This window comes from Zea mays, chromosome 9, assembly GCF_902167145.1.
Source record: "Zea mays cultivar B73 chromosome 9, Zm-B73-REFERENCE-NAM-5.0, whole genome shotgun sequence".
NCBI classification, from domain to species: domain Eukaryota; kingdom Viridiplantae; phylum Streptophyta; class Magnoliopsida; order Poales; family Poaceae; genus Zea; species Zea mays.
This window is the reverse complement of record NC_050104.1, coordinates 118,028,750-118,041,229: the sequence shown is the minus strand read 5'-3', so window position 1 is coordinate 118,041,229 and position 12,480 is coordinate 118,028,750. Positions and strand designations below refer to the sequence as shown.

Here is a 12,480-nt window from a genome sequence, read left to right as displayed (position 1 = left end):
GTCCGAGAAGAGGGTTCTCTCGGCATTGTCTTGCCTCCTGTTCGGCCTGCTCTTGAGCTTGCCGACGATCACGTCGTCGGGAATTCCTTCTTTCCCTGAAGACCCGTTCTTCTGGGGTTTCTCCCATCTCCGAGATCTCATCTCGTGACACAGGCTGCGCTGGGTCCCGCTCTCTGGCTTCATGATGTCGCCGAATATTTCGGCGTCGGTTCCTTCGTCGGCGAGATTCCCGCTGAAGAGGTTATTCTCCCGGCGCGGTTGGTTCATCGTCGGAGACGAGGGTAGATTCCACTCTTCCCCCCGATAAAGAGGACGTCGGGGTAGAATGGAACCGTCGTATGACAAGCTTCTTCCTGTTCTCCTTTGAGGGTGGAGATACCTGGAGAGCAGCTTGACGAGCCTTTACCTCGTTTGCTTCCTTTTTCCTTGTGATCTGTGTCCATTTCTCCATAGAAGAGGTGGACAACGGAGTTCTCCGGGTAGACGGATCCTTTGCTCCCGGCTCGCAGGAGGTAGTCTTCGCTTGGAGCGCTGGGGGTTGCGCTTTTTCCTGCTTTGCTCTGACTTTCTTGAAGATTGTTGAGGAAGGCTTTCTCTCCGGTGGATCCGCGATGCGATGTAGAGTTCCTTATTCGTCTGCCACGGACAAAATGGTTCTGAAGTAGAATACGGATCCAGGACGGAGGAAGATCTTGTGCTGGAAAGTAATGGCCATTGAGCTAGCTTGGATCAGTGACACACCCCTACCTGGCGCGCCAGCTGTCGGTGTTTTGGGTCCGACCGCGCACCCGGGGTTGTCCCTCGAGGTGCTTTTTGGAGTAGGACGGTGTTACCGACTGTAGCTCGATGGTTCGTGCCGGATGCACGAGAAACAGTAGACAATCTTGTACAGGTTCAGGCCGCTTTGAGATGCGTAATACCCTACGTCCTGGTGTGGATCTTTTGTGTGGTGGGTTACAAGGGAGTTCTCTAGTATGGGAGATGCTAGAGAGTTGAGTAAATGGCTAAGGAGTGAGATGCCTTTGAGGGGATGCCCCCTAGGCCTTATATACTCGACCGTGGGGCATTACATGCGGATATGATAACAACATGAGCCTAAGTAATAGTGAACTGACTGAGCTTATCTTCCTATAATTCTGCCGACTTATCACCATTCAGGCCCGATGCCTGAGGATGTAGCGCGGGAAAGTCGGGTTACTGTTGTGGATGTTGCTCGAATCTGTTGGGCCATCTGAGCTCGAGTTGATCCGATCTTGTATTGATCCACTTCGCCGAGCGTCCCTCCCCAGGACCACGAAGGGATGGCCTTGCGAAGCATCGGGCCCACAGCCTTTCGCGAGGTCTTCTAATCTTCTAGTGGACCCGAGGGATATCTGTCCCCCACAGACACCACAACATGGATTAGGCAGGCATTTTACGTTTGATCGAACCACAGGATAAAATCGTCGTGTCACTTGTCTTTATACCTTATAGCGATTCTACTCTTTCTTATAGTCCACTTCACTTTATAATTGCTCTAAGTTTAATACTCACCTTGTGAGAGCAATTAAGTGAAGTTCACTCCTCTTATCCTCTTCATTCGGACTTGGCTCTTACTTTCACTAATCCAATATTAGTCCAAGTTTGTTTTGTTGAGCTTATTTTACAGAATCACTATTCATCCCCTCTAGGTGCTCTCACTTAGTAGTCCAGCAATGAAGTGTCAAAACATTGGCAAACACAACATGCCCATAGCTCGATTTCATCTAAGCATATTAGAGGAAAAATTTAAGATAATATTGTAATGTGTATCTTTTTATTTACTTATTGCTTAATATGAATATTTTTAAATGTATCTTGAGTGTCTAGACGCTTGAGGCTAAGAAAGATCATAAGAAAACACGCTCCCAACCATATCAAGATACGACTCGCTCGAGGCCAACCTCGAGCGGGAGACGCAGTCACGAATCGCCCGAGTCCAACAATAATAATACATGGAGTTGTTTTACGATCTTGATAATGTTTGTCACACAAATTTTGTATATTATAGTAATGTTTGTAGTTCCGTATATATGTTTAATAGAAGAGAACATATCTGGTACACATGAAAGTTTAGTGCACGTGATGCACATATTAAATTATCACCACTCATCATGTCTCTAGTTGCTTGGTATATTTTGCTAAGGATACTCTTTGACGTGGTGATGTATAGTGGTGAAAGATGTTATTTGTAAATTATAATAATCAATTAAAGACGTTAGAACTAAGATAAATAATGATGATTTAATATGTGAACGCAATAAATTTAATGTGCATCGGATGCGACCTTTTAATAGAAAGGCTTTCCGACATTCACGCACCTCTTCGGGAAGGGCCAATGACAACATGGGTCTTCCCAACATTCACGCACCTCTTCGGAAAGGTCCAATGACAACATGGGTCCACGTGTCAGAAACCACCGGTGGGCAGTGGTTATGATCCGCATTTCGAATCGAAAGTCGAAAAGCCCTCCATTTTCCTCGTCTTCAGTACTCACCCTACGAACCCAACGTCCCCCCCGTTCGATCGCAACACTCCCCAGCCGTGTAGGGTTTCGGCTCGATACTCCGAGCCCTCCCTCCCAATGGCTAATGTCAAGCGGTCGACTCCAGTGACTGTGCCCGCTCCCGCTCCCGCGCCTGCGCCCTTGGACCCGGGGGCTACAGCCGCCATGGCCAAGAAGTCGGCGTCCACCGGGGCAGCGATTACGGCCACGAAAAGCCCCGCGGCGGCGTCACCGCTGATTGTGATCGAAATCCCGTCGTCACCTGATGCCTCCACGGGTGGCCGCCGCTCGACGACGAAAGCGCGGAAGAGGCCCGCGCTGTGGCCGCTCGTCCTTGACGACGAGATCGAGATGTGGACACCGCGGGAGAAGCGGCGCCTCGACGAGGACTGTCAGATCCTCGCCGGAGACCCTCTCGCCTCCAACATCGAGGTGGCCCCCGCCGCCGCCAGTGACGAAATCGCGGTCGTTGCGGAGCGAGGAAAGGTACGCTTGCGATTGCGACAATACTCCAGGGGATGAAATGCCTAGCTGTCAATCTGAAATGTGCAATCTTTCCTGATGTGGCGTTCAAAGGCGAACCGTCAATCTTTAATTTCGATCTTTCTAATGTGGTATTGCAGATTGCGTGCAGAGATTACCCACATCCGAGGTCTGCTTGTGCAAAGCACCCATTTAGTAGAACCCCTCATGAACGCTATTGTGACCAGGTAATGTCGCGCCTAGCCTCGCACTCCTTGCTCGTGATATTTATATGGAGTTAATACTGCATTATCGTCAAACGTAACAGTAGTTGTGGACTTGTGGCTAACTGAACAAGCTTAATGTGTGCATTATTCATTAAGGCCCTGTTTGTTTCTTCCATGATTATATAATACAACTTATGGATTATATAAGCACCTATTAACCTGGTTATGAATTATTATAATCTAGCTGTCTAGATTACATAATCCACCTAATAAACTGTGTTGTTTGTTTACCTCTTAACTTATTTAAGCTAGATTATATAATCTAGAGGGTAAACAAACAGGGCCTAAGTCAAGGGGATAGAAAATGAAGGTTTTTTTGTGAATATCATATTATGAACGATTGCTCTGTATATTATGAATTGAAAATTTGTTGCTAAAGTTGCAAAGGATAACAGCCATTTGTTGATCATCATGTCAATACAGTAGGTTGCACGTTGCAAGAACTGTCTATTGAACGCTGAGCAGCATGTTTAAAAGCCTTAAAATATTGTGTTGCCTTACCTCAATGCAGTCTTATTTGCCTTGTTTAGCTGTTGGGGTCTCAAATTGATGTCCTGTTAGACACTTTCAACTTACATGCTGTTATGGTAAATTATCACACCATTTAAACCTTTTAAATGGTAAAACAAATATTTGGTTGCTACTAGACACCTCCACAGTTTTCCCTAAAGTTTACAGATTGCCATCAAATAGTTTTTACCTTATGGCAGTGTTTCTACTTTATATGCAACATCGGTGTCCCATGTATGCCTTGGTAGGCCCTGGTGGGCACTGCTGTGCTTCGAGGAGAGATGGAAATGTGGAACAACAAGGTCATGAAGGGTCTCATTATTATTGCAGCATTATGCTCAAACTTATCAGAAACTTCTGACAGCCTAGAAACTGCATGATTGAATTGCTCGTTTTAAGTTTCAGTATAAAAACAAAGCCATTTGCAAATCCTTGTTTGTCACAAGCTTAAAGGATCATATTAGCAGTGGCAAACAGTGTTGTTCTGACATTTCAGCCCAATTGTTTCCGTTATAAAATTAATGAGATTGAATTAAGCTGAAGGAATAAAATGGAGCTTTGTAAATATCATATCATAACCAGCTATTCAGAAATTTGGTGATCAGTAATTACTTTCCCAAGTTGCAATGTGTAGTACTGTAGCTCATACAGTCATACCTGTTGGTTGCCATGCCAATATTTTTTTTCTAGAATTTTGGTTCTTGGAGTGGCATGCTTGAATGGGCTCGATTACTATGTTGCCTTAGCTCATTATGATCTTGTTTATTTTGGCTCGCTATATCGATGGAATTATAGGTGTCATTATGATCTTGTTTATTTTGGCTCGTTATATCGATGGAATTATAGGTGAATTAGTGTTTTGTTAACAATTCAACTTGATGCCCTATTGTGGCAAAGAAAATTGGCTGTGTTTCCGTTTCCATGTCTTCTAAAGAAAAAAAAGGAAAGAAAATAATATACTACTTCCAGAACTCAAGAGCGCAATGAGGTTATTGATTACTATTTGAAACTGTACAATATTAGAGTTGCATTGCCGATATCACCTACCTATCCAACTTTTTTGGATTTTAGCCCTTTTCGGGTTTTTTTTGCACAACTATGCCCTTTGCAGTTTCATGTCAAAAAATGGACCCTAACCTTGGCGCCGTCATCATTGGCGCCGAGGTAACACATAGTGGCGCCGACATAATTGGCGCCAACTTTTCCTACGTGGCAGCCGATGTGACAAGTCTCAAGGGGTCGGCGCCATAGATCTTGGCGCCGACCCCCCTGGATAGCACCGGACCCCGCCGTCAAGGGGGGTCGGCGCCAAGATCTATGGCGCCGACCCCCTGGGATTTGCCACATCGGCTGGCACGTAGGAAAAGTTGGCGCCAATGGTACTGGCGTCGTTGTGCCTTACTTCGACGCCAATGATGATGGCGCCGAGGTTGGGGTCCATTTTTTGAAATGAAACTGCAAAGGGCATAGTTGTGCAAAAAAAATCCAAAAAGGGCTAAAATCCAAAAAAGTTGGCCTACCTATCAGATTTGGCTGCTGAACTATGTCCATCTTGTTTTCAGTGTTTCTGCTATGTCTGCGACATCGCTGCCCCATGTGTGTCCTGGAAGGGACCTGGAGGGCACTGCGACGCTTCGGACAGGGACAAACAGTGGAAGGCTTTGAGGCGCATGATGCAAGTCAACAAAAGCAAAGCCTAGTTGATTTTGCCCCCGATGCTAGGTCTGGCAATCGGCATTTTGGAGTCTCAGCTTGTTCTGATGGGAAGGTTATCTTGGAGTAACTTGTAAATATGGTTAGTGCTGGTGATAGATCTCATCCCAAGATTTGGTGCGTGCATCTGTGTACTGCCTATCAGAAACTGAATGATGCGCCTATATAATATAACCACCTATGAAGTACTAGTATCAGTCCTGTGCTCTTGTGTTCCACTTAATTCCAGCACACGTATGCATCTCGCGGTTTCTAAAGTCTTAATGGTCCTCTCCAATCCCAAATTCGTTTACCTATTGGGATCTGCAATTTCGTTTATTAACTTTGCAAAGCCACTAATCGTATTAAATGGCTTTGCATTGATGAAAAATCCGTGTGCCCCTTTGATTCGCACGTGAGACTCGTTACCTTGTATGCCACTTCGAATTCTGAAACAAGTTTTATAGTGGGGAAATAAATAGGGTTTTGTGCTGCCATCTGCTTATGTAAAACGGACATGCTCTGTGGTGATCTTCAATCCAATTGTTTTTATAAGTTGTAATGTCTACAGCAGCTTACATATCAAATCTCACATTCATCTCATATTTTAAACTTCATCATACGAACAGTTGAAAACAGTGTTTTACATTACTTATATACACGATCCACCGAAGACAGCCTAAGCCGTGGACACCTCTTTGTGATTTATAGCTCTATTTTGCTAGCTTTCTTGCTCCGCGCAGCACTGCCGAGTGCCAACGTAATTCCTGGCATGCTGGTGCCTGCAGTGAAGTGCGAACCTGTTGGTGAATGGTGACAGTGCCGTTGAAGCTGACGAAGGTTTGTATGATCACAGCCTTCAGATGGCCCCAGAGAAGCGGATATTTGACGAGAACGTCGTTGTAATATGAGATCGGCGCTTGAGATGGCCCCTGGTGTCTTGCCAAACTCTACTAGATCAGCAATAATATGTACTCAGAACTAAGCATGCCGCCAATGGGATTTTCTTTACATTTTTTTAAAAAAAACATCTTATGTTCTTCGAATTATTATTACCAAATGAAAGAGATCATTTAGTTTCCTGTGAATTGAATATTTCATCTTCGGTGATTGCGACTGAAGAACGTTGCTCAAACTCTCAGCTAGATTAGCGCTCATGGGTCTTGGTCTTGCCGGACATCTATGACATTCATGCGAGTATGCGACCAACAGATCAAACACCCTGCATGATACAGTGCTACTGTTTTTTTTTGTGCGGCGTGCCTGCTTCCAATTGTTTGAATTGGGAAGGAACAGGAGGGCGTTGCCGTTCAACGCACAGAAATATCCGACCAAGACTAAGTTAAGAATAGAGACAAATCACTGGAACTAGGAATGGCCAACTCGAATCAATTAACTTCACCACACAATTTGAACTTCTTGAAGCACATGTGTTTTCAAGATACATAAGCATCATCCATGATCCATCCAGGAAGGCATTATTATTCTGGGCGCTTGTCATGACGCCCCTATTTGGCCTTTTCCTTGGAAGGGAATGATGCTAGATCAATGAACTGTGGGGGGTGGTTACACTACACCCCCCAAATTGCTCGCAGATAAATTATAGTAATATGTTCTTTGAGCTTTTTTTTATACTGATAAATCAATGGCTTGGCTTGAAGCCATTAACTACAGGAGGAGCCCCACTAATTGACGGGGCTGCACCTCTGTTCTTCTTGAGGTACGCAACATATTCACCATAGTGCATCGTGTACAGGGTGCTCTGGTAGCGAGTGACTTTGATTTTCTTCCTCAAGGACTCAGTGATGATTCTCTGGTAACCTGCCTTCCTCACGAGTGAATCAATAGTTTCTACATGTGTCCAACCTGCCAAAAGATTAAGCCTAAGTTACAAACTATTCAATACAGATTTGGAATGTACTGATCAGTTGACTCTTTATTTTACCGTTATTGCTCATTATAATGCATTTGGTCCATGATGATTTAGAAAGATGAAATTACATATTTTCTTAACTCATTTCTTCTTATTATCCCCTGCAATAATTCTAGAAACTAAAGAACTCTGTAGAAACGATAAGTGTACATCGCATCGATGAAAAAGGAAATTTTCACCTTCATGGCCCGCAACTTCAGGCAAATAGGTCGCACTGTGTTTTGTGTTGGAGTCTGGAGCTGTAAATTCAATAATTAAACCATGCTTTCCAACCTGATTCACAAGAAAGAAAAGGCTTTGATGTACAAAATGCTGAAACAATAAGCATAACAGGTGAGAAGAGCATCTGAACATGTAGATTTAAAGTGTGTGGAACTATACCTCCCAGTCGAGGTAGTCCTCTGCAATTTCATAATCAGTGAGTATAGATACCGTGCACTCCAAGGTTGGGAGTTCCTTTGATTGTATTGGGGGAAAGCGTCGGTCCCTCAGCGCACTGCAAGAGGATATCAAGATTACCGTATATCTAAACATTATCCAATACAAAGTGCACGATTGCTTTTCTACTTATTACAGCATAAGCCCATCAACATTTTGAGTACCGACCAGATATTTCAGCATTGGATCAGACATAATTTCAATACTGAAACAATAGTCACCTAGTTAGGGCGTAGTCCCTAAAGCCGCTGACAATCTGACGGGACTCCAGAGTTCCTATGCATCCCCGGAGGCGTGGTTCTGAACCATTGGCAGCCTTCTTCCAGGTCACAAACAATGGGCTAAAGTTACAAAAAAATTGACCCAATGAGTTAAAAACATGTATGCTAGAACAATGATGCCTTACAAGCCATACAAATTAATGTGGACTACACGGTTGAAAGGATCTCAATTAAAAGTCTGAATCCTGGAGTATGAATAAGAAACATCAGTGCGTCACAGTCAGAACACGAAAGCTCATCCTGTTTAACCTCCCAACTTCCCAAAGAATCTGAATGCCTTAGGATTAAACTGACTGTCCTACTTAAATCATAATCTCAGATGTGTAGCAGTGAGATTCCTTGTCCTCTCCGTCAGACAATCGCTAGAGGTAGGAAGCTGGCAACTGTCGAAAGGCGAGGTACGTGGCCATTGAAGTGTGAATACTTCACTTCGCCTCTGCCTTGCAACGAAAACTAAGACCACACGATTCCGCAATCGCCAGGACCAACAAACAGTCAATCAGATCGGATCGCGAATCAGTCGCAACAGGAGCCGAGCCGAAACCAAAACTACCAAGGCGCCGCCTTTTGCCCAAATCTAACACGAATTGGCCTAACCCTATATCGAAATGGATCCAAAACCACCTCCTCGATATGGGGGCAACACGGCCCGGTTTCGATCGCTGCGGGGAGGCTTACTGGTTTCCATCCTCGAAGGCGGGAGGCGGCGGCCGCTCGCCGGTGAAATAGGCGACGAGGGTGTCAAAGCAGTAGACCACCATTTCCTCCGTGGCCACCACCATCCTGCCGACCGCCGCGGATCCTACGCGGGGGGGTGCTGCGTCGTCTCCCGCGCGGGCGAGAGCACGGCGGGGGCGGCGACCGTCACGGGATTTGGGCGGGGGGAAGGGGAGGTAGGATGGACAAGGAAGCGATGCGTCTGTTTCTTCTCACTCTCAAGCGTGGGGCTTTTGCCTCTGCGCGGGGTTGTCTCGTTGGACGGTTTTGCCCTCTGCGGGATTGAAAAAAAATTTGCTTGTGTTTGTCTAAACGTCTCCCAGACTCCAACTCGTTCTTCAGCAGACTCCACAACTCGTTCTTCAGCAGAGTGTAACGCCTCCCCTCCCCTCTTATATTGGGTATGTTTGGTTCAAAGACCAGCTTTTTTGAGAATTTGGCTGTAGTGAGAATCTGGTTGGATAGAGAATTTAAATATCATTAGGATTATGTGCGGAGGAAGATAAATGTGTTTATAGGGTTTAGGATCTAGAAAGTGACGAATTCCTACTATTGCAACAACTCAACCGATTATGTGTTTATGTTGATTTTGAATGGTTTTTATCCAAACGAATTTATAGAAACTGGCTGAAAAGCTGAGCGTTTGGCAGTCCGCAGCAACTTTTGCCCAAAAGCTGCAAAAAGCTAAAATAAACAGGAGCATTGTTCATCGCGTAGTGGCTACAGTCGCCTTCTATCTTCCGCATGTCGCCCGACGTTCTCTTGGTGTCCCTCCCCTTCCCTCTCACGCTGGCCCTAGCCTTCCTTCACAAGCTCGAGACGACACAAACCGCCCCCTTCTGATTGGTTTGGACAACAGTTGGGAATCGGGCGGAGCGCGGGCGAAGCGGTGGCTAGGGTGCAAGAAGGCGGACTCCGATCCGATGGAGGTCAGCGGCGAGCAGGACCGCACACACGAGGGGCCACGTTGAGGAGGCATTGCCTGCGGTCGACTTCGACCGAGCTCCGGAACAATTGTCGTCGTCGTAGGTGTTCTTCGGCTCCAATGGCGGACATCGACATTCCTAGCCGCCCGACGCCACGGCGAGCCGGTTGCATGGATCTCCCCCTCGTGCCTTCATGGTGGCGATGCGGCCGACGTGGCTACAATGGAGAAGCAGGTCGTCGACCTTTGACATCAGCGTCTAAATATGTACTTTCATTTTGGAGAAGCGAGCACATGGATTGTCTCATTCGTGCGTAGGGCATGGCAAAGAAAATTCTTTTTTGTTTTAATTTTCGAAAACAAATTGTTAAAGAGATTAATTAAAAAAAATCTAAACTCTATGTGTAGCCGGCAACGTGTTTGAAAGAAATGAAAAGAAAAAATGAGGTAGTTGAAGTTAGTTGGAAATAAATGTGTATTTTATGTATAGAGTGAGAGATAGAGGAATTTTTAGGGAAACCGTTACGGGAAGGGTGAATATAGGGGAAGTACTCTTGCTGATGTGGCTACATAGTAGCATATATTGGGAAAATTTAGAGGTGACCGTTGCGAATAGCCTAATACAGTAGTAAGATTTAGATTATATAAATATCGTATCAGCTTCATCGTCTTATTCAACATATTTATTTTTACTATAACTTTGGAGTTACAACGTAACAATTGTAGCATAGCACAACACCTCGTTGAGTTTCAATCATTGTCCTACGTCACACATGGTCTAACAGACTAGATAAGATAAACTTTATTTTTTGCTTGCTTGACTAATCAACCATCTAATCACCATGAGTGCTTCCTTCTCCTCCTCGTTGTTGTCGTCCTATATTAATCCCTAACTTCTCATCTCTTTTCATGTCTCTGTCTCCATTACTTAGATTCTTTTGCATCATCATATAGGATATCCTGCTGACGAGTCGTCAGAGAGGACATAGAGCAGGTCATCATGTTAGCCTCCGACTCGTCAACCACCACCGTCGCGCTACACCTGCGACGTCGCCTTTACTTTCCCCTATCGACAAGTGTCTCGAATCACTATCGTGACTCTTCGCTTATAAAGGCAACAATGTAAAAAACAACTGAGGGAGAGAAGGAGGAGGTGTCGCCATCGGTGATGCGTTGTTGAACAACCCGAGGGAGAGGAGGAGGCGACGTTCTAGATCTCGAGTTGAGTTTAGTTTTATAATTGTTGTTTGTAAAGAATTTGAGAGATATTGAGGTCGATGATAATATATATATTACTCGTTTTTATGTAAATGTTGTGCCTTAAAACTTTATCAAATGTTTATGTATCATCGTAACGCACGAACATTGTACTGGTTAGAGATGAAAAGGGTACCTATTCGGATACCAGTTTTTTGGTCTTCTTTTTTTCCTTTGGTAGTGAATAAATATGATATAGAATCTGTTATGTAAATTTATATTCTTGTTTTTAACATTGATCAACCTCAAATTTATTATATATCTTCTTAAACGACAGATATAAAATTCGGGTACCATTCAGATAGTATATAGATACTTTTCATCTTTTTTGTTGAAGAGATCAAATAATGTATAAAACAATTTATACAAAATTTTATTCTTATATGTAATAACATGTTTGATAACACAAGAAAAGATTAGCATCAAATTTTATACATACCTATTTTAAAATTATAGATTTGTTCTAAGAATTTGAGTACTCGTTGGTTTGAAATAAACTGGTACTCTAATAATCTAGGGTCACTTGGTAAAAAAGTTGGCATGCAGAAAATGCGTTGACATGAGAATTCGGTAATATTGCTAAAATCTCTAAGATCAAGAAAATATTTTAAAAATATTTGGTAAAGCAAACAAAAAGAGCGTAACCGAGAAAGGAAGAAAAGACAATGCCTACACTGCTTACACACGTAATGAACTTGAAAAGCGGTGTTAGTCTCAAAAACATATAGTATAGAGTAACTCCTTAAAAATGTGCATACCAGTTTTATTACTTGTAGAAGACATGTACTTTGATTTTGAGATCAAGAGGGGCAAATTGCCTATAATCCGAACTTTGGCACATATAATTCAAAATGACATCAATTGAAAGATATAGCTTTAGAAACAAGCAATAATACCATCTTTTAAGGAATTTTAATTAAGCTATGTGCCATGCTTTATTACACATTTTAATCTATGTAGGTTTTCTCAAAAGGATGAATTTAAAATGAGCATTTCTACCATATGATATGCCTAGCATGTATTTAATGAGAAAACCAATTGAAAAAAATCATATTAATTGAAAATGATACTAAAAGCAATACAAGGCATGGAAGGTAAGCTAGATACAACATGAAATTAGATACGCATATCTAAAAACAGAAAATTGAAAAAAATATAGTTACCTTAGTCATGGGTGAGAAATTTAGGTTCAAAGTATTTGAAAGGGAATTAGGCTTACACCTATTTCCTAAATGATTTTGGTGGTTGAATTGCCCAACACAAATAATTGGACTAACTAGTTTGCTCTAAGTATACAAGTTATACAGGTGCCAAAAGTTCATACTTAGCCAATAAAAAGACCAAGTATGGGGTTCAACAAAGAGAGCAAGGGATAACCGAAGGCACCTCTGGTCTAGCGCACCGGACTGTCCGGTGTGCCACCGGACAGTGTCAGGTGCACCACCGGACAGTGT

At 43.5% G+C, this 12,480-nt stretch overlaps 2 protein-coding genes across 3 annotated transcripts; one reads left to right on the top strand and one right to left on the bottom strand.

Annotated features, from left to right (window-relative positions):
- The first annotated feature begins 2,594 nt into the window (after positions 1 to 2,594).
- LOC100277494 (uncharacterized) lies at positions 2,595 to 5,693 on the top strand. Its single transcript, NM_001374008.1, has 3 exons — positions 2,595 to 3,010; positions 3,148 to 3,234; positions 5,346 to 5,693. The coding sequence occupies exons 1-3, from the start codon at positions 2,603 to 2,605 to the stop codon at positions 5,481 to 5,483; spliced, it is 633 nt and encodes a 210-aa protein (NP_001360937.1). The 5' UTR covers positions 2,595 to 2,602; the 3' UTR covers positions 5,484 to 5,693.
- Positions 5,694 to 6,838: 1,145 nt separating this feature from the next.
- LOC100276378 (uncharacterized) lies at positions 6,839 to 9,203 on the bottom strand. 2 transcript variants are annotated; one of them, XR_004852440.1, is made up of 5 exons: positions 8,806 to 9,203; positions 8,068 to 8,187; positions 7,790 to 7,904; positions 7,421 to 7,681; positions 6,839 to 7,341 (listed from the first exon to the last, which is right to left on the bottom strand). XR_004852440.1 is itself a non-coding variant. In NM_001374001.1 (5 exons), the coding sequence occupies exons 1-5, from the start codon at positions 8,907 to 8,909 to the stop codon at positions 7,118 to 7,120; spliced, it is 657 nt and encodes a 218-aa protein (NP_001360930.1). In that variant the 5' UTR covers positions 8,910 to 9,087; the 3' UTR covers positions 6,839 to 7,117. The 2 variants fall into 2 exon arrangements, 1 of the variants encoding a protein (NP_001360930.1); NM_001374001.1 differs by having other exon boundaries at positions 7,588 to 7,681; positions 8,806 to 9,087.
- Between the last annotated feature and the right edge of the window lie 3,277 nt (positions 9,204 to 12,480).

What these genes read in the sequence shown, in the direction of transcription:
- LOC100277494 (NM_001374008.1), top strand. Translation starts at nt 2,603, where the DNA reads ATGGCTAATGTCAAGCGGTCGACTCCAGTGACTGTGCCCGCTCCCGCT. An exon ending in TCGTTGCGGAGCGAGGAAAG is followed by an intron (nt 3,011 to 3,147) that starts GTACGCTTGCGA and finishes GTGGTATTGCAG; the next exon opens with ATTGCGTGCAGAGATTACCC. An exon ending in ATGAACGCTATTGTGACCAG is followed by an intron (nt 3,235 to 5,345) that starts GTAATGTCGCGC and finishes TCTTGTTTTCAG; the next exon opens with TGTTTCTGCTATGTCTGCGA.
- LOC100276378 (NM_001374001.1), bottom strand. Translation starts at nt 8,909, where the DNA reads ATGGTGGTGGCCACGGAGGAAATGGTGGTCTACTGCTTTGACACCCTC. An exon ending in AGGGACTACGCCCTAACTAG is followed by an intron (nt 7,905 to 8,067) that starts GTGACTATTGTT and finishes ATCCTCTTGCAG; the next exon opens with TGCGCTGAGGGACCGACGCT. An exon ending in AGGACTACCTCGACTGGGAG is followed by an intron (nt 7,682 to 7,789) that starts GTATAGTTCCAC and finishes CTTGTGAATCAG; the next exon opens with GTTGGAAAGCATGGTTTAAT.